This window comes from Lepisosteus oculatus, chromosome 5 (assembly GCF_040954835.1).
Source record: "Lepisosteus oculatus isolate fLepOcu1 chromosome 5, fLepOcu1.hap2, whole genome shotgun sequence".
In the NCBI taxonomy this organism is placed as follows: Eukaryota; Metazoa; Chordata; class Actinopteri; order Semionotiformes; family Lepisosteidae; genus Lepisosteus; species Lepisosteus oculatus.
Genome location: NC_090700.1, coordinates 33,437,964 through 33,457,328, shown reverse-complemented (window position 1 = coordinate 33,457,328; position 19,365 = coordinate 33,437,964). Strand labels below are relative to the sequence as shown.

Sequence of the window (19,365 nt, the reverse complement as noted above, 5' to 3'; positions counted from 1 at the left end):
TGCCATGATACCAAGAAGATGCTGCTACAATTCAGTTCAGAGAAGAGCGACCAGGTATACTGTATTCAAACTGACAGACTAAAAGAGCTTAAACCTTTTTAGTCATGAATGGTAAGACTATGAAGGAACCTGATTCAAGTATTAAAAATCCCTAAGGGCAAACTCATCCCATTGGACTTCTTCATGAGTAAACAGTAAAACATGATCCATAGGACACAAACAAAAATCAAGGGGAAACACATTTCAAGATGAGAACATGAGGTAAAAGTGAACAAAAATGGTTGTGAGAGTCTAGAACACGCTACCTAGCCATGTTTTTGAAGTCAAAGCCCAGGTTTCTCTGATTAAAAAAAAGTCCAGATTCATAAACCATTTAGCTATTTAAAAAACAAATTACTGTAGGTAGATGTTTTAATTTATATTCTCATTTTAAATGTACAGTATTTATGTTCTAAACCACAGACTTTACAAATTAATGAAGAAACAACTGTTTTACCTATCCAGCGCTACATTGGCAGTACCTTTGATATGGAATTCCGTTGTATATGAATTTGAGGTAGATAGTCTGTAGTGCTAGGTACTGTAATTTGAATTATTACTCATCTTGGAGATATCCTATAGGTCCATGCCAGAATATTGAGAAATTGGAACTAATTGATAGAATTGAATTGGGGTCCAATAATGGTGAACAGGAGCACAAACAAAAATAATTAAACAGTTCACAAACATAATTCAAACATTAATGGCATTTTTCTTTCAAATAAATTAGTATAGATTTTTGTACTGCTTGGCATCAGAATACTGATTCATTACTGCTTTTGTGGTTCATCAACTCCCTTTGGAAAAAAAATAAGACCTTTTGATTGTTACAAGGCAAACTTGGCAAAAAATAAATACAGTAAATTCAACAAAAAGACAGTATTAAAGGGTTATTAATTAAACTACAACTGACAGGTGATTGTCAAAATCAGGTATCAACAACACAGTCTTAGACTTCTATGTCTGCACAATAAATAATGACCAACTAATACATGTAAATGTATAATCATTCTATTAGATCACATTAGATGGTTAACATTGGCATTATTCACACAACAAATAAGCCCACACATAATTATTTATAAAGCTACGGCATCTCAAATTTAACTTCCATCACTTTTGATTTTTTTGGCTCTGCACACTCCGTCAGACAAGTGTCCATATCTTTGCTAAGTGCTTAAACAAAAGTAAAGGACAACCAATATTTTTGAAGGTATTTTTATTAGTTGTTTAAATGGACTGACACCTATATGGATTCAAGTACAGTATTAGCATAACCTCAAAATGAAGTAGTTAATTTTTAAAAAGTCCTGTGTTTGCAACTGTTTTCTGACTGCAGTTTATAGTCAATTTCTCGGCTCTTTACACTAGACTAAACGTCTTATAGCTGCCAGTTTATTTATATTTAATCTGAAGTAAATCTGTATATTTCCAATATAAGGGGAACTGGAGGCATGATATACTGTACAATCAGGCCTCTTATTGGACGGGCTTCACTCCTGCTTCATGTCCACATTTGTTTGGTAAATCCTAGCATCAGATAAATCCTTCAGATACTGTATATGAAGCCCTTGATCAGAAATCCATTGATTCTATTAATACCTGGGTCTCACCCAAAGCAAGACTAGTGGGTGCCTTTGACGTTCATATGCATTAGTATTGCAGTTATTACATCAGAGATCTATTTCTACCCAACCATGATAAATTCTTAAATTGTTAGCAACCCAGACCATTAACATTTTCAATATTACTGTTATTATACTAAAAGGGACAAAACATGACTGAGCTTGTTTAACTGCAGAGAATTGTCAAGTAACATTTTTTAGGGTTCAAGAAATGACCTATTCTTACTGACAGATACCATTGCAATGTAACCCACGCACTATTTCCACTGGTAAAAGAAGACTTCATAGTTTAAAACTGCACACCAATGAAGTACTAACCAGGGGAATAGATGTCAAACAAACAATAGCAGTCACTGGTAGGACAAAGGTTCAGTTTTGAACAGTAAGGATATCATTTAAATTCCATATAGATTTCTATAAAACATTTTCCAGTCATTCAGTTTATATACAGAAAAGAGAAAAAATAATCACCTTGCATAACCGAAGGAGAAGTCTTATATATACTATAGATACAACTAGGAAATATACTATGACCACCAGAATACAAGGCATGATAGACCAGTTTAAAACAGGGAGCATCAGAACAACATCACAGCTACAAGTTAATTTGAAATACTGGAACACTATTGTAAAAACTGACGTTGCCTTTTTGTCATGTACAGTACACGCACTTCTTCTGTGCGTTCAGACTTCAGAGTCTAGGAGCCTCATCGTCCCTATTGCACAGCACGTGAGGAAATCCTGTTGTAGTCAGGCAGTATCACTTCCCACAGTCATCCAAGACATCCTGTTTAAATGTAGAAGTTCACTCCCGAAAGGCCGCGAGCATATGTCCATATAGGTAATGAGAGTGCACTGTAAGGAATGGGACACAAAACACAACGGATTTGGCAAAAGTTCGAGAATGTTTTAAAAACAGGGTTTATTTAGCAAGCATAACTATTACGAATTGTGGAGCTGTTTATTTAATTTCAAGAAAACAAAAGACTCAAAGGATTTTCATGACGTAGTTTGTCCATGACCAGAAGGATATTAGCTATTTGAACCAGCCTGTATGAGCCAATGAAAACAATATTTTTAATTTTATCAACTAAAACCAGAGGCACATAAGCAGCTCACATGTTCTCATAAACACTGAATGATGAAAAGTGCACTCAAATAGGGAACCCATGTTGTAAAAGTGCAAAATGCTGTAAAGGAGTCTACAGTATGTCCAGTTAAAATACAGTGTCTTTTCCAAAAACATATTAAACTTTGCAATAAAATAATTTTCTTCCTCAACACAAACATGCTGTCTCTTACTAAATTATTTATTTTAAAGTTGAAGATGTTTCCAAAAAATAAGAATTTACTTTTTGCTCTCGAACACAAGAAGCATTGTTCAAAATCATTTGTTGAGGTCAAGGGTTGAGAGGTGATTAAATAAATGTACAATAAAGTAAAGAGTGTTTGCACTGAGATGCCACACAAGCCCAAGCAAGAAAACACAGCTGGAAAATTGTTGAACAATGTAAGCTGAAAAAACTAAATATTGAAATGTTGTTGTTCACCTACTGTAGCAAACTACAGGACAATGTTGTAAACTCTGTCCAGTGTTTAAGTGACACCTTGTGGTCATGTGGGAGCGCAACAGTTTTGTTTTTAATTCTCTGAGGTGTCCCTGGAGGCTTTAAAAAAGATAACATGCTTCTACTGAGCTGAAAGAATCACAGACAGAGCCTGGGGACTCAGTGATTGAGAGCTCCTACCTTCATGACTCACTGCTGTTTGTTATTTCTGCTGAACAAAACTGAGAATCAGCAGGTGAACACAGTGTAGCTCAGAACCAAGACAAAATCTATCAGATATAAGTCTAAATCTAAGCCCTAAAGAAAATGAATAATTACAGTGACATGTTGACAAACTATTAATTTCTCAACTGATCAGCTGAAGCACCTGGCCACCAGGTTAAGAAGCCAAGTTATAAAAGTAAATCCTGTTTGTGTCAGAAATTTAATCAAGGTCTTCTGACTACATACTGTACAGTACAGTAGATAAAATATTCTTTACAAAAGTGGTATGAAAGAGGGCTGAAAGCTTCACACCATCAATTGTGAGTATTCCTTACTCCATATCAATCTTATACAATATTATACCAAAATCTTTAATTACTGTACTTCTCTCTGTGAATAACTTGAGATACACTGCAGAATATTTTCTCCTCAATATTCATCGGAATTTATTTGGTTCTGGCTTCTGTAAGCTGGTAAAAAAGGAAATAAGCTAAATGTGAGGGCCTACAGTATGTCAATAAAATGCAATAAAACCCATTAAGACCGTGATTAGCGTGACCGAGGCATAAATAAAATGGAAACTGAAATTGAAATAAGGGCCTGAATATGACACAATGTTTCTGAAAAATGCTTACCTTGACTGCCCGCAATTGTTAGTCCCTTTTGTATTAACAAGAATAAGTCCGAACAGTGGAGGTGTCTATTCTCTGTGACCCTGAGGATCCAGCTGTCAGTAAGTCACGACAAACACAAAAGGGAAACAACATGCTGTGAGTGGAACAGTCAAGCTGTGAGTACATCCTGAAAGGCACACAACTCCTGTTACTGTGAGAGATTAACACACATAGCCCAGTTACTGTGTGAGTGAGAGTAACACACAACCCAAGTTACTGTGTGAGAGTAACACACAGCCCCAGTCACTGTGTGAGAGTAACACACAACTCCAGTTACCCAGGGCATATTTAGTAGAGAGGGTGTAGAGACTATCAAGGCTAATGATGTCATTGCAATGTTTTCATGGACTGTAAGTAACTGTTTTCAATTTTTTTTTAAAGAATTACCATTGTTTCCATTTAACATTAATTCAGTTTCATCCAATTCATGAGTTTTGTGTAATACTTGCAAACGTAAAAGATTGCCTGTTCCTCCCTTGAAGTCACTAACATCATAAGTAATGACCTCCTGTTTCTGGGATTGCACATAACAAATGGTGTTTAGTCAAGGGTAATTTTGGTGATTAGCTAACTGTTGGTAACATAAATCATGTAGGAAGATTATGAGCATTTTAATTTGTACATAAAATAGCTGCCTTCAGATTAATTTGTATTGAAGAAAATTACATATGGACTGGAGAGGGTCCACAGACAGTCACATTGTAACTAGTAGGTATATTTTACATTTTAATAAACAGTTTTAAGAAAATGAAAATGAATCTTAATCTTATGAATAAGATTAGACAAAAATACTTTTGCAGGTATATTGGAGTCACATAAGATCAAGAATTCACACAACACAAATTCTATAATTAGCTATTGTATCAAGCAATTCTGCATTCTCCAGGTGAGCAGGGGATTTGACTTGGATTTGTCTTAGATCAGCAGTTGTGCAGGCACCCACGGACACAAGCATAGATTACATTTAGGACTCTCCAGAGCGGAATAAATCTTTATGCAGAGTCATTAGACATACTGCCAGTGCCTAGTCAGACTGCAGCCAATACTGTGGAATTACCTGTGAAATAATTTATTATGACACTTTGCTCATAACAGCAACCAAATCTGTTTGAATGGCTAAATGACCTTTGCTTGTCAAAATGTTGACATTTTTCAATTAAAGGAAAGCTGAAACTGGGTCTTTTCAGTCTAAAACCCAACAGGGTTGAAGATTAGATTGTTGTTGAAAGTTGTTTTAACTTTGGGGCAATATAGTTTGAGCAAAATGCACATCATTTTGAAGTCACATACCACCAGCCTGTAAACTGGTAAAGCTATTGAAAGCTATTGATTAATCATAAATAATATGATTATTTCTATTTTTATGTTGTTATACAAAAAATCCTTGGATAAATTAACTACTACCAAATGGGCTAGATGGGCCACATGATTTTTTTCTAACAGGTTCAGTATAGCCTTAAACTCTTAGACAGCACCCCTCAAATTAGAAATGTAATCTTTTAATATACTACCAGGTATTCTATTAATAATGCATTTGCTTATTTTGGTCCTTTTGCTTCATTTCCACTGCTGTACAGCTGGGCTCAGTCTTCCTGACAATAATTTACAATAATTGTAAAAACGTCCTATAATATATACCTGCACAAATGTTTGAGACCAGGAGTGCTTACACAAGACACGGAGCAATGAAACCAATGTGGTATACAAACAGCAATAAATAAAACACAAAGGGTTAAGATGCCTTTTTAATTGTTTAGTTATTGTTCAAAGCAATATACTTAAGGGCTATGACTGGTTCTGAACTGAAGTGTCAGCTGTGCTGTTCGCAAGGATGAATTGGGTAAAGGAAGGACTTCTGGACCCTACCGACCTTCATGGGGTATTTTCTTGGGCATCACCGCCACAGCGGAGGGAACAGACATGGCGGTGACGCGGAAGCCGGCGGGCAGTGTTTCCATGGAGCCGGGCATCATGCTGAGACCATGGCCGTCACGCGGGCGGAATCTTTTCCTCCATGAGGGCGTCCTCCGGAATGACTTGTCATCTCCCTGTGGAGACCAAAACCATTCCACAAGGAGAAAGAAAGCCATGTTGGGGAGGCAGGATTAAAATCCCATTTGCATTTTAGGTTTTGTCTAACATTTTTTTAACAAAAAGCCCATTTTTCAGTGAATGTACTGCACTCAAAATACTCTAAACGAAATAGAGCATTCCACAGACATCTCTGGAGGGTTGTTGCATCTTCATAATGAGATCCAGGAAGACAATGCAACATAATCAGGGACAGTTATAATTCAATTGTATCACTTAACTCTATCAAATAAGCAGTTAGCACAATGTGCAAACAGTCTATGTCTAGGTTTCAATCAAATTGCCAGCCAGGTGAATCATAAATGGCTGCTGAACATCACAGTGCTGTTTTGCAGTGAAGTGAAGGAAATAATAAAAGATAATATATTAATTTCTAGGCACTGCACATCTTGGCACATTTATTGACATTTTTTGTCTTTGCTTTCTGCAGAATTATCCACTAATGACAAACAAACAAAAAACAAGAACCTCTAGTAGAAGTTTTTGGACTGTGGGTTTGGTGTTTTAGAGGTGTTTTTAGTGTCTTCTGTTGTACAGCAGGTTCCAATTGTACTTTATTAATCAGCTAGTTACTGATTTTGAGATTATGTTTTTAACCATTAAGAAACTGGATGGGGTTACTTTTGGGAATTTCACATCCAGGCCCCTTTGTGGTGTGTGTTGGATGTCAAGAATTGGAAGTGAGTAACACTTGACACTGCTTATCACAAACTGGTCACATATTAAGAGCAGGTTAGACAGAACTCAGCAACCACTTAATCAGCAAGTTGAAGACAGAATGAATGGAGCTCTGTTTGAAATGTCTTTGTGATATCACACTTAACTGACTAACACACATAACTAAAGAGTGCAGGAACAGAATAGTATATAAGTACAATTACTTATTGTTCCTCCTCAGAAATGTGCAGAAAGAAAGACCAAAACATATGGATGTGCTCCAGGACTAGCACTTTCAAACATCTTCAGTAGCATTGACAAAGAAAACAGGTGAGAAGATTACGAAAACTGGATGGTGCCATAGAACAAGACTGGTATTTTGTTGTACTTTTTTAGCACTGTTTTGTTTTGTAAAAACTTAAGTTTCAAGTGAAATTATGAAGCAGTTTCTTCTAGTGCCCAAAGTGTGCAATACCATTGCTAAGATTGTTGCATTTGTCTACTAATGATATAGACGTCATGTTTGAAACAGACCATTGCCATGAAGAATACTGAAAATGCATCAATATTTCGAAAGGAGAGAAGAAAGCACACAGAACCATTTCTCCCCCTCCTCACCTCATCCAGTTTCCGATCTGTACCCAGCGCAAGCAAATTGTTGAATTCTCGCTCTAGAACCTGTCTAGCCTGTAAAAAGAAACACAAACAGCCTTGTGACATTAACTCTCAATGAACACATTTGTCATTATGGCTCCTAAAGTTTCAGGCAGCATTTTTATTTTCAGCAGGATTTCAAGTTCTCATAGTGCACAACATTGGTTTACAGGTACATCACACCTAAATATTAATAAAAATGTATTTTCTGCACATCTAGTTTGAATTGTAAATCAAATCTTCTTTTACTACCATAGCTCCTGTATCGCATGGTTGGAATAAGGACCTGTGCACAACCTCTGACATCTTGACATATGAGAATTATTTGTCATTTGTCAAACAGCAAGCTCCACTATGCCTTACTTATTGCCAGATGGAAGAGTAAAGCATCTCTTATGAACAACATTGCAGACTCACACATGTCCAGCTGAATCCAGCTGAATTCAGCATGGCAATCTTAAAGAACGTGCTCATTTCAAGAACACACAATCTCAGGGTGCTCAGCCAATTGTGCACCACTGACTGGGGAGATGACCAAGTCAATCAAAGCTGACTAATGAAAAAATCCAGACTTTATAAAATGGCACAGTTATGGCTAGTGGAGAATTTGAGCAATCTTTCACATACAGTAGCAGCTGGATTTAGCAGTTCTACAGATGTAAGGTCAACGTTATGTGAGGATGCTTAGGAACTTAAGGTATCTAATGTTGCTTTTCTCTCATAGACTGATCAGTGATGATGACGAGTCCACTTACAGGGATGAAGTTGTACAGCTGCTTAGGTGGTGTCATAGCAATAACCTGGACTTGAACATAAAGAAAACGAAAGAGCTAATAGTGGACTTTCGGAGACACAGGCCACACACTCACAGCCCACTCAGTATTGATGGAACGGAAGTGGAAACAGTCACCAGCTTTAGGTTTTTGGGAATTCACATCTCTAAAGATCTAACCTGGACTGTGAACACTGACTCTATCATGAAGAAGGCTCAGCAGCGCCTTTATTTCTTGAGGTGCCTCAAGCGATGGGGGATGCCAACACATGTGTTGGTGAACTTCTACCGCTGCACTATCGAGAGCGTCCTCACCAACGGGATCACCGTGTGGTATGGCAACACCTCTTCGCGAGAAAGAAAGGCACTGCAGAGAATGGTCAATATGGCCCAGAAGATCATCGGCTGCGGTCTCACCGAGATTAAACAGCTCTATGAGGACCGCTGCCGTGGTAGAATTCTGGCCATCACAGAGGACAGTCACCACCCCGGGCATGAGCTCTTCACCCCACTGCCCTCAGGCAAGAGATATAAGAGCATACGGACACTTACCACTAGATTCTTCAATAGCTTCTATCCACAAGCAGTGAGACTGGCGAACACATTTAGCCATCCCCCTCGGACCACACCTACACCATCACCATCTACCTCATTGTAATTTATTAATTGTACGTCTCCAGTCATTGTTTACACGTCTGTATTGTTTACAGTCAAACTGTCTGCATGTTTACTTGCACATTGTCTATTGTTTGTTTGTACATTGTCTTGATGCACTGTTTGCACTTTGTTTTGTTTTTTACACTTGTTTTATAATCGAGAGACTTTCTGTAAGTAAGAATTCCATTGTACCAGTACCGGTTACATATGGCAATAAAGTTCAAGTTAATTAATTAAGTCAAGTTAATAGGAAAAAGCACTTGAAAGCTACAGAATACTGATGTCTTCTGTCCACTGCAGGTACCTGTGTGTTCTGCATTGGGATCTGTAAGATAAGTGCCAGGCTACTGTAGTCAAAGTTCTCATCCAGTGCAATCAGAGCGCCATGAACCCCACTCTCCAGCAGGTTGTTGCTGTATTCCTTGAGTCCTACAGACTGCACCCAGTGAATCACCTGGTCATTAGTCCACACCAAGGTATCTAGACACCAAAAACAGAAAGAAATGGTAAATAACAACAATATTATATTAATAGCATACTGTATAGTACATGCATTGTATTCTTCAGTGAACGATGGCAGCTCCAGAATGTCACCATCCAAGGCTTGAATGCCTGTCCAGAGCTCTGGGTCCACTTCACATGGCATTGCTAAAATACTGGCAAGGCTTTGCCTCACACACCAAAGGCTAATCTATGCTAGAAACATTTTTGAAGGTTTTGTTACAGGCATATGATGCCCAACTGCCATGCCAATTGTAGTCAATACTGCATGTGCAACACATGGGCAGTGCAGCAAAGTGAGAGACTGTGTGTGCTGTTCTGTTTTTTATGCTCTATTCTATCTGTATTCTTCATGACAAAAAATACCAAATTAAAATATTATAATGTTATAAAATAAACAACGACATACATATGCTATGGGATATAAAGCAGCTACTTCTTTCCTATTATGCCACCCCAAAAACAAGCCCAAATCCAACTATTTTTCCTGAGTGGTCAGTAATGAACAACCTGTAGCTGAAATGCTGTACCAGTTGATGAGGTCAGAGGCCAAGTAAACAATGAGGTTTAAAACCACGCCTTATATCCAGTTTGCTTTCAGTGACAATTTTAATTCAAATAGCATTTCAAGTATGGACAATGTAAAACATATTGATGAGGTGATGAACAAAGACCTCTATGACCTCTTGTACAATGAAATCACTAAGAAGACAAGGTCATAATCAGGTGCATATCAAGAGTATTGTATTTAATAAACTGCATGACAGTGATATAACTGAATAAAATTTGCCTTATTTAAGTAGTATATATCATATAACTCTACCATCTTTTGTAAAATTATTAAATATGTTGTTTAGATTTTAAATAAAATTATTAAATATGTTATTTAGATTTGTCGGTATCCATGATATTCTATTGACCACAAAAAATAATAAAAAAGTTGAGAAGCTGATAACATTTATATGCTGTCACATGTTAAGCTTTTGCAGAGGCTAGAGCCCAGTGAGAACAAATTGATTGCTACTTGACTAATTCTTTGAAACTCAGGGAGAAGAAAAGTTCGCTTTTGAAAGTGAAATAGGAAGTCAATTTCTATTATGTCTGTATGACCCTTTAGTTAGAATATCAGACAGTCTATGCTTCGACCTATCTCTAAAAAATGGCTCTTGTTCAGGACACTTAGGAGGTTCTGTCATGTCTGTTGAGCTGAAAGACTTGCTCACGATGGTCATGTCATTTTCACATTTTTTTTGAAACGTAGAAAAGACATAACTTTACAAACATATTTTATTCTCGATGTGAAACTACAGAAACATGCAGGTAGGTTGTTGCCTAATCATTTACGATGATATAACAGTACAAATTATACCTGCTGTTGCTTTACTGTTGGCGAATCGTTAGATATTTAATATTAAATCTCAAAAGCTTTCAGCCTATGCATACATTAAATACATTTGAAGTTGGATTTACAAAGCAAACGGCAAGAAATATGTCATGTTAAGGGAGCAGAAAGACGGTATTTTTGTGTTAAATTGCACAGAACACACATGAATGTAACAAAACATGGGAATGCAAAACAGAAACAATTCCAGGAGAGCACACAAGCTGTTGCTGTAGTCAACAGAGTAATGCATTTATGCAGAGAGTCGTGGTTGGTGCTGATTTTTTAGCAGCAGTATCTCGTAATGAAATATTACCTTTTTTTTCTCAGTGTGGCTAATAGGCTACTATAGAATCAATCATTTTAGCTTTTTAATTCAGAATACAACAAAGGGCTTTTACTGGCCCAGTTTTTGCCTCCAATCTTAATAAGTCAGATTTGAGCAAAATTATTTTGCAAAATACAGTCTAAACCAGTCCTCCCTTTGCAAGTGCTTCTGAAATGTCTGCATTTGAATTGTAAACTACTAGGAAAGACCTTATTTTTTATTGAGGCAACTTCCAGTGTCTTCTCTCAAAACAGACAGAATTATTAATTCCAAGGCAGTGGACCCTGTGATCTGTTAGTTTTTAAAGTATGTAGTAAATTAATGTTTTGCGAAAACTGCAATCATTAATAACACAAGAGGGAATATATACTGATGGAAAAAAAGCACAACATTTTCTAGAATGAGAATACTACAGTTATAGCTTATACTGTATACTTTCACAAAAGGTTGTCAATTTGTTTTAAGCCCTCTGAACAACAATACAGCTTGTTCAGTGAGGCATTGCAACTTGCCAATCACACGAAAACTCGTTAGGTGTACTTTTACCCAACAAGGACCTGGTGGAATAATGCCTGATCAGGTCACCTTTAAAAAGGCCTTAATTCAAGGCTTAAGGACTTAATGCTTAAGCTTAGGTCACTGAAAGAAAAAGGCCATACTTAGTCAGTTTTCCGTGCATTCCTTAATGCCTTTAATGTCATTGGAAGCAAGGGAGAGGGCCTTTAGCATGTTGCAGGCAGGCACATCAGGTCCATCTGAGAGATCGTTTCAGATCTGCCACCCATACTGCTGGTGAAACTGCCGGCAGACACAATGCCTGCATCAGTGACAGCACAGTGAGGCTCCATGCTGCTGGCCTTAGAGCAAGGCGACCTGTCAGAGGCCCTCTGCTCACACCTCCTAGACGTCACACCCTACTGGCCTGGGCCAGACAGAGGCTGCGATGGACTAGTCAGCAGTGGCATCAGGTCCTCTTCACGGATGAGTTACTCTTCACCCTGCTCCACACTGACAGGAGGGCCAGAGTGTGGAGGAGGATGAGGTGTTGTGTTTCTTTTTTCCATCAGTATATATTTTTAAGCAAAGTACTACAGTTCTTATATTTAATTTTGATTTAAATAAGTGGACATTTCTTGCTTCACTTACCAAAGACAGCCACTGTTGGATCTGTAATTTTTTAAGTAAAAAAAAAGCTTTACAGAATATGACAAAGACACACTTCTTAGACACAGTATTCCCCCCAATGCCTTTCTCACTAATTGGGATTAAATGGAACCTATGCTGTTCAAGACACTCCAGACAACTATGGAGAGGGCCATTAATAGAGACATCCATACTGTTGTTATTTCATTGCTCCTAAAAAAAGAAAAGAACCCCTTACTACTGTATGTTGTAGCTATCAACCCATGTCCCTAATTAATTCTGATGTTAAACTGTTTTTCAACAATGGGAATTACTGCCTTGAAGCTTATCTTTAACAGATACTTTCAAATAATGCAACAATAAGTAATAGGAGTAAGCAAAAAGCAATAGGAGTTTTTTAATTGTTATCATATAAGGAACATAAGGAAAATCACATGTTATACTGAGTGTTATTTTATTATGAAAAGTAATTTTATAGATTTGAAGTTTGTTGGCCGTAAGGCAGGGTCTTATTTTACCCTAGGGAAGGTCAAAGTGAAGTTGTCTGTTTGGTACACATGAGCCAGCAGGTCGAGACAGCTGGGTCAAGTTCACATTGCTGTGAACTTGTGCTATGCTGGTGGTTTAATGGTTTACTGTTCTGTGTGTCTGCTGTGAAATCTCAGCTGTTGGCCTGACTTAACCAGCAGAGCTGTGAAGTAATACAATACTTTGGGGTAATCCACTAATGAACACTAGGTGCCACTGTTTAGTTGTATTTGTTAAATATATCGTTTACTAATTTTAGGGGATAATTATAGAACCTAAAGCTTACTAAAAGCCACAAAACAATAATATTTTCCAATTGAAAACAAACTTAAGCATACTCTTTCAGCTAAGAAAACAAAGCTGTAATTTTCACACTTTGAGCATTTAATATATATATATTAGATTTAAAATGCATCAATATCAATGTTCAGTAAGAATGCATTAACATTTAGACATTAGGGGAACAGATCCAAAACCTTTCCCAAAATATCTTGATTCTGTGCAGACAACAGTATTATTAAAATAATCTCAAAGTTGAGAAAGATATAAAACAATTGAAGGATAAGATCTCAAACTTTCAAAATTAGTAAATTATTTTGAACCAGCCCTGCATCTGACGAAAGGAATCAATGGGGTACATCACGATGTCATTAACTCACATGCAGGCCCCTGAGCGAGGCCCTTAACCCCAACTGCTCCAGGGGCGCCGTACAATGGCAGACCCTGCGCTCTGACCCCAAGCTTCTCTCCCTATCTGTGTGTCTGTGTCTCCATGGAGAAAAAGCTGGGGTATGCGAAAAGACGAATTCCTAATGCAAGAAATTGTATAGGGCTAATAAAGAAACATTATAAACATTATATATAACTATAAAACCATGAAGACCTTACCTTTAATTTCATGTTGGCACTCTTCTCTTCGTCTCTCCAGCTCTTTTCTGTCATAATTCAGACGCTTCAAGCACATGATCCCATACTGTAAACTTGCCCTTTGTTATAGTAAAAGAAACATTCAATCACATGAAGGCCTTCCAAAAAAAAAAGAATGTTTTGTCTCAGGTATAAAGAGTTTGATTTTCGGAACAGTGGATTTTAGAGACATTGGTTTATAACCAGAGTTTAGGTTAATGACCTGCAAACTCTCCTCTTCACATCTCACCTGTATGTAAATCTATATTAATATCCATATGATGTATTTAGATAAGTTTTAAAATAAAAATCTAATAATTAGAACAAAAATCTAGAGCTTTAGTGTGTCAGTGTCTCTGTATACACTTCAGGTGTGTCACGGGAGAAAGATGAAAGCTTACCGATGAAAGCTGTCCACCATCTTGAGGTGTGTGCGTAGGTCTTTCTTGGTCAGGTGATCCAGCATCCGGGCATCGACCAAGCACTCCATGAAGTAGCTGCGGTACTGCGGCAGACCCAGGCTCGGGAGCCACTCGTTCCCAATCCACTCATGGTTCATGTCCCCGTATGCCAGCGTCTGCCAGGAGGATTAGCAGACACGCATTGGATACCTCTCATGTTAAGACAGCTTGAGAAGAGGAGTGCAGACCGATCTTTGCTTACCCTAATGCTGATTGACAGTAATGAATCTTTAGCAAAGAAGGGAAAAACATCTAGAGTAGGAACCACTGAGGGAAAGTATAACAGAAGAAACAGAATAAAAAATACACTAAAAGCATTTGCGTAGCTCAACAAATGTTACATTAGGTGTACTTTACAGTTCCTTGCCACATGTCATTCTAAACCACTAAAATCACATTTTTACATTGTGATAATACTGTGCATTTGTACTCACACTGCACACCAATATAGTGGAGCCACCATATGCATGCTTTACACTTCAGTACTGTACTGTTAAGTCCTTTCTCAAATGAATTAAGCTGGAGCAATGAAAGCACTGAGGTGACGTGAGCAAAAATAAACACAGCACCTATTCATTGTAAAACACTTCCACTGGCAATGGCAATGGTCTTAAGAGTTCAAAGGACACTAACATGAGAGTTCTCACCTGAGCCCAGCTTCCCCCTTCACTCTCCTATCAGTTTGTTGTGACAGCGTGTTAGTACAGGGAGAAAGAACTAAAGGTTAGTTGAGAATCTTAAAAGCATCACCCATTGTAGTGCAGTAAGAGGGGAGATCATTACACTCACACTGCAGCATTTGCCAAGACGCGACTCATGTAGTAGTGTAGTAGTGTAAAATACAGTATCCATTTCATTGTATGCACTCAAACCATACATTAAAGTGTTAGATTTTTCAAAGAATAATAAACCTGAAACATACAGTACAAAACTAACAATCTATCTAAAATGCTGCATTCTTATCAGTTTGGGTTTTTTCTCAAACCAGGACAGCCATGTCAATATGAAAAACTACTGTTCTATATAGTTAAATGCATTATTATATTCCTGATCTCTTGTGAAATTACCTGTCAATGATAAACCTATTTCTCTTTCAAAACTGTATCGGTGAACAACGACTGCATATAAAGTTTAAAGGGGTTTGTTCCTATTTAACGCTATTCAATGTGAATGACGCAGCACTGTATGTTACTGAAGCGTGTCCCAATACTTTATACTGTACTTTACAGCACAGGCGCTAGCCCATTGGAAGAAAATCTCCACCTCAAACATGCAGCATATGCATCTCGCTGCGAGCGGAGGTGGGCATCACACGCAGCACACTGACCGCTTTGGTGGAGGCCGCCATGTTCTCCATCTCCTCGTGCGTCACCCACACATTCCCGGATGACTGGACACAGAGCAAAGAGAAGGAACGTTGTAGTCACGGGCGTGAGAATTCGCAGGGATGTGGTTGGCGGGGGTGTGTCGGCATACTCACAGTGCGAGAGGTCAAAGGAGCAGAGGGGCTGGTGAGAGAAACCATCTCCTGAATCGCAAGGCGCAGCTTCAGGCGATGCAGGGGGTTGCTGATGCCAATCTCCCTCTGGATCTCCGTGTCAGACAGGGCGGACATGATGGCACCACTCTTCACGTTGGCACGGCAGGCAGCTACATACCAAGCTGGCATGCCCACCCACAACTGGGAACATTGTGCCAGAGAAGAGGCTTTAATTGATACTGAGACACAGGCCCTAATTGATACTCTTCAAGTACAAGCTGTAGGCACAGTTGAGGAAATGTTCTTCTGCTTTCGCTTTCTTGTTTTCTTTATGAAAATAAGCTATTCACTCCTTAAAAAATATCAGTTAAGTTCTTTAGCTCTTTTCTAAAGCATTAAGCATTTTAGCTCACTGTATTATTTATTTGACAAGTACAATGGATTGTGACACTCTAAAAAATGAGGAAGTGTGGAGTATATGTATAAAATTTGTATAATGTAGGAGACACGTTTAATGACAACTGTGGAGTTGAAAGTTCATAGGGAATAATGTTATTATTGTAAATAAGAAAAGACATTTGACTGAAGGAGAAAAAAAATATAGATGTTAAGCCATCCAGTGGCTTCAACAGGTGTTGAGTTCATAATTATGAAAGCCACATAAAGAATTAATACATTTAAAACAGTATACAATGTGTTTTTAGAATCTCAATGATCCAAATTGCTTTTGTGTCATTCATCCCATTTCTAACCACTATCCAATACAGGGTTGCAGAGGAAAGTAAGGTGAGATGCACACTGGACAGGACGCCAGTCCACCAAAGGGCACACACAGACACAAACCCTAACCCTAACAATCACACCTGGGCCAATTTTCCCAGAAGCCAATTAACCTACCGGTGTGTCGTTGGACTGTGGGGGGTAAACAGAACATATGTACAAACTCCTTGCGATTACTACCCAATGAATTGAACCCAGGTCCCCTAGCTAAATGGCAGCAACGCTAACCACTGTGCTCTGTGCTGCACATGTTTTTGTATCATAACAAAACATTAAAGAAGCCACTACACACATACTGAAACTGTGTAATGTTTGTCCTGCAGTGTCAAGTAACGTGCCCCGTATCTTATAGTGAAAAATAAAAGGTACAGAGAAAAACCCACACAGATGCGCTCTTCCTACCTCAAGCCAGGAAACAACTGTGGGGCCATCCCACTGGGCGAATGGAAGGCCCTTCCTCCTCGCTTCTTCTAGCAGCTCGTGTCTAGAAAGAGGGGGGTGAATGAACAAAAAAACGCTAATCATACAGTATATGGCCAGATCTTCCATTTCAGTGCCTACAAATAAATTAGCATTTAATTTCATGTCTCTAGTTGAGCAGCAGCAGAAATGAGTATACAGTATGAGTATGATGGTGACTTTGGACATTAAGCATAAAAAAAGAAAACACTCATAGAATAGTTTATTTTTAATCTTTTTTTCTGGCCATTAGAAGAAATGCTACTTTTTTAGCTACAGTAATTGCCTTTCTTCAAGCTAGCCAAGGAATCGGGGATTTCTCCCTTTTAAGTATTAAACAGATCTAAAAAACGGTAGCAAAGTAAAATGTTATTTTACTTGGGGAACCAGAATTGTTCTGTTCAATTAAATGTGATTATTTCATTACAAGGAGACAGCACACAGTTTTGCTAATCCCTGATCAGTACTTGCAGTCCTAAAATTTCCATATCTTAACAGAGCATTATTTCTCTTGCTTTCTGCTTCCACATCTCTCCATTGGATTCTAGGCTAGAGCAATGCTGTACTAGACTTTCACCCACGTAGGTTGTAGTGCAGCTCTATAAGGGCTATAGACAGACAACAAATTGAATCAAAGGGGGGAGGACAATTAAATAAAACACTGAAATAAATCAAATAAAGCCACGGTTTTTATAGTACTGTACAGTAGAATTCTAATGTATGTGTATGCAAAAGTTTGTAAAAATATACGTCTATATAATCCTTTACATTATATACAGAACAGTACATAGAGATGCTGAAAAAATATCATAAACAGATATTGATACAGTATGCTACTTGTATGAATGCAAGTTATCTTAGGATCTAGACATCTTGGGTTGGAGCCTGGGCCATGTCACTAGCCCACTGAGGCTGGGATTCCTCAAGGAGCAGAACAGTGACCAGTTGTGTGTCGGATAGAAATAGTCTGCCAGACTCTCTTGGCAAACACAGAGACCCCTGCAGCCTCCCAGGAGCTTGGAGCCTCACTGTACTTTGGGTGAATAACGCACCTCTCCTTCGAGAGCTCCAGCACAAGGCTGCGCTGTCTTTGACATGTTAAATTGCGAGTGGCACAAAGGTGGGAGAGGGGAACGATTCTGCCTGCAGTTCCTCACTCTCCCCTGTGCGGCATTGTGAGTACTGTAGCTATGTTCTGAGAAGTGCAGTACAAAACACACAATTGGAAAGTCCCAAATAGGGTAGGTAAAGAAAAAAAAAATCAGACAATTCTAAATTTGATACATTTTTTTGAAAAATTGAACAGCTGTTAATGAAGGAAGTAATTAAAAAAACAATGAGTGAATATTAATTTAAGTAATGTAAAATAAAGTTAAGGTACGGAGAAGGGACCTTACAGTATGTGGCAGGTTTTTTGTTTGCCTGTTTTGAATCCCTAGGATTCCCTATGATTGTGCTTCAGAAGGACACAGAGCATAGAAACATGCAGGAAAAAGGCCACATGAAATAGATGTGATTGAAAGAAAATTTGCATATTTTGACATATATATATTAATTAAGTCAGGTCTTATTATTACAGCACAGTGGGAAGCTGAGCTTCTGCGTTCAAAGGCAATTATACAAACAGCTGGCTCAAGACAGTCTCAGCAGCCAGAAGACGAAAACGAAAATCACAAACAGTCTGGAACTGAAATGAAAAGACCAACATGAGCGAAATTAAAAACAATATAGAAAACCTAATAATGAATCCAAACAAAAAATAACAAGATGATGGCTACACTTACCTCTTTCTGTTAATCATGAGATGAAAGAGTGAGAAAAAAGCAGACACTTTTTTAATAATCAGGTTGAAAACATTTCAAAGCAAAGTACACGAGCACAGGCTGAGAGTTGTATGTAGACATTAACAAAAGGACACAAAAGTGGATCAGCAACGAAAAAAACCCCAAAACAACAGTTTTCAACCTGTATTGGACAGCAGAAACAAATGCAAACCTTGTAAAGCAGATATACAAGCCCTACATCACAAAAAAGAGATCAGTCTCTTCTTGTATTCATGTATGCAGACCAGTATTTGGCAAACAAAAAACATTACTTATCATGTGCAAGAGGTACAGGAATGAATTCATGTGTACAGTTTCCAAACACTTAGGACACCAGACATTAGGACAACTGCATGAACCTTTACTTTGACCAAATTATAATGTAAAACAAATGCATTCCTTAATTTTACAAAGACTAGATATGTATATATAGTTCAAAATAAATATAAACAGTGCCCAGTCAACTATTTAATTGAAATTATCCTTTATTTAAGGAGTTACCATAAGCTTCATATCTGAATCTCTAGCTTACTGCTATGTAATTGCATGCATCTTGAAAGCCTGTTATAATTGCTGCATAAAAAGTCAGTTCCATTGTTTTAAAAATAAGAAGAAGACAGATTGGATTTTTTTT

General features: G+C 37.9%; 1 protein-coding gene across 12 annotated transcripts in view; it reads right to left on the bottom strand.

Annotated features, from left to right (window-relative positions):
- Nucleotides 1-1,241: 1,241 nt before the first annotated feature.
- Nucleotides 1,242-19,365, bottom strand: part of ppfia4 (PTPRF interacting protein alpha 4) — a 122,115-nt gene continuing 103,991 nt past the window's right edge. For 5 of the 12 annotated variants that reach the window (XM_015342274.2, XM_069190311.1, XM_069190309.1 and 2 more), the window contains 12 exons: nt 16,852-16,933; nt 15,670-15,870; nt 15,517-15,579; nt 14,837-14,863; nt 14,130-14,305; nt 13,711-13,808; nt 12,298-12,318; nt 9,246-9,421; nt 7,477-7,545; nt 5,981-6,158; nt 4,072-4,163; nt 1,242-2,519 (listed from right to left, as the gene is read on the bottom strand). In XM_015342274.2, the coding sequence (XP_015197760.1) occupies nt 4,105-4,163; nt 5,981-6,158; nt 7,477-7,545; nt 9,246-9,421; nt 12,298-12,318; nt 13,711-13,808; nt 14,130-14,305; nt 14,837-14,863; nt 15,517-15,579; nt 15,670-15,870; nt 16,852-16,933 (1,150 nt within the window). In that variant the 3' untranslated portion in view covers nt 1,242-2,519; nt 4,072-4,104. The remainder of the gene's footprint in view (nt 2,520-4,071; nt 4,164-5,980; nt 6,159-7,476; nt 7,546-9,245; nt 9,422-12,297; nt 12,319-13,710; nt 13,809-14,129; nt 14,306-14,836; nt 14,864-15,516; nt 15,580-15,669; nt 15,871-16,851; nt 16,934-19,365) is intronic. The other 7 variants (XM_015342289.2, XM_015342279.2, XM_069190314.1 and 4 more) reach the window with 5 other exon arrangements.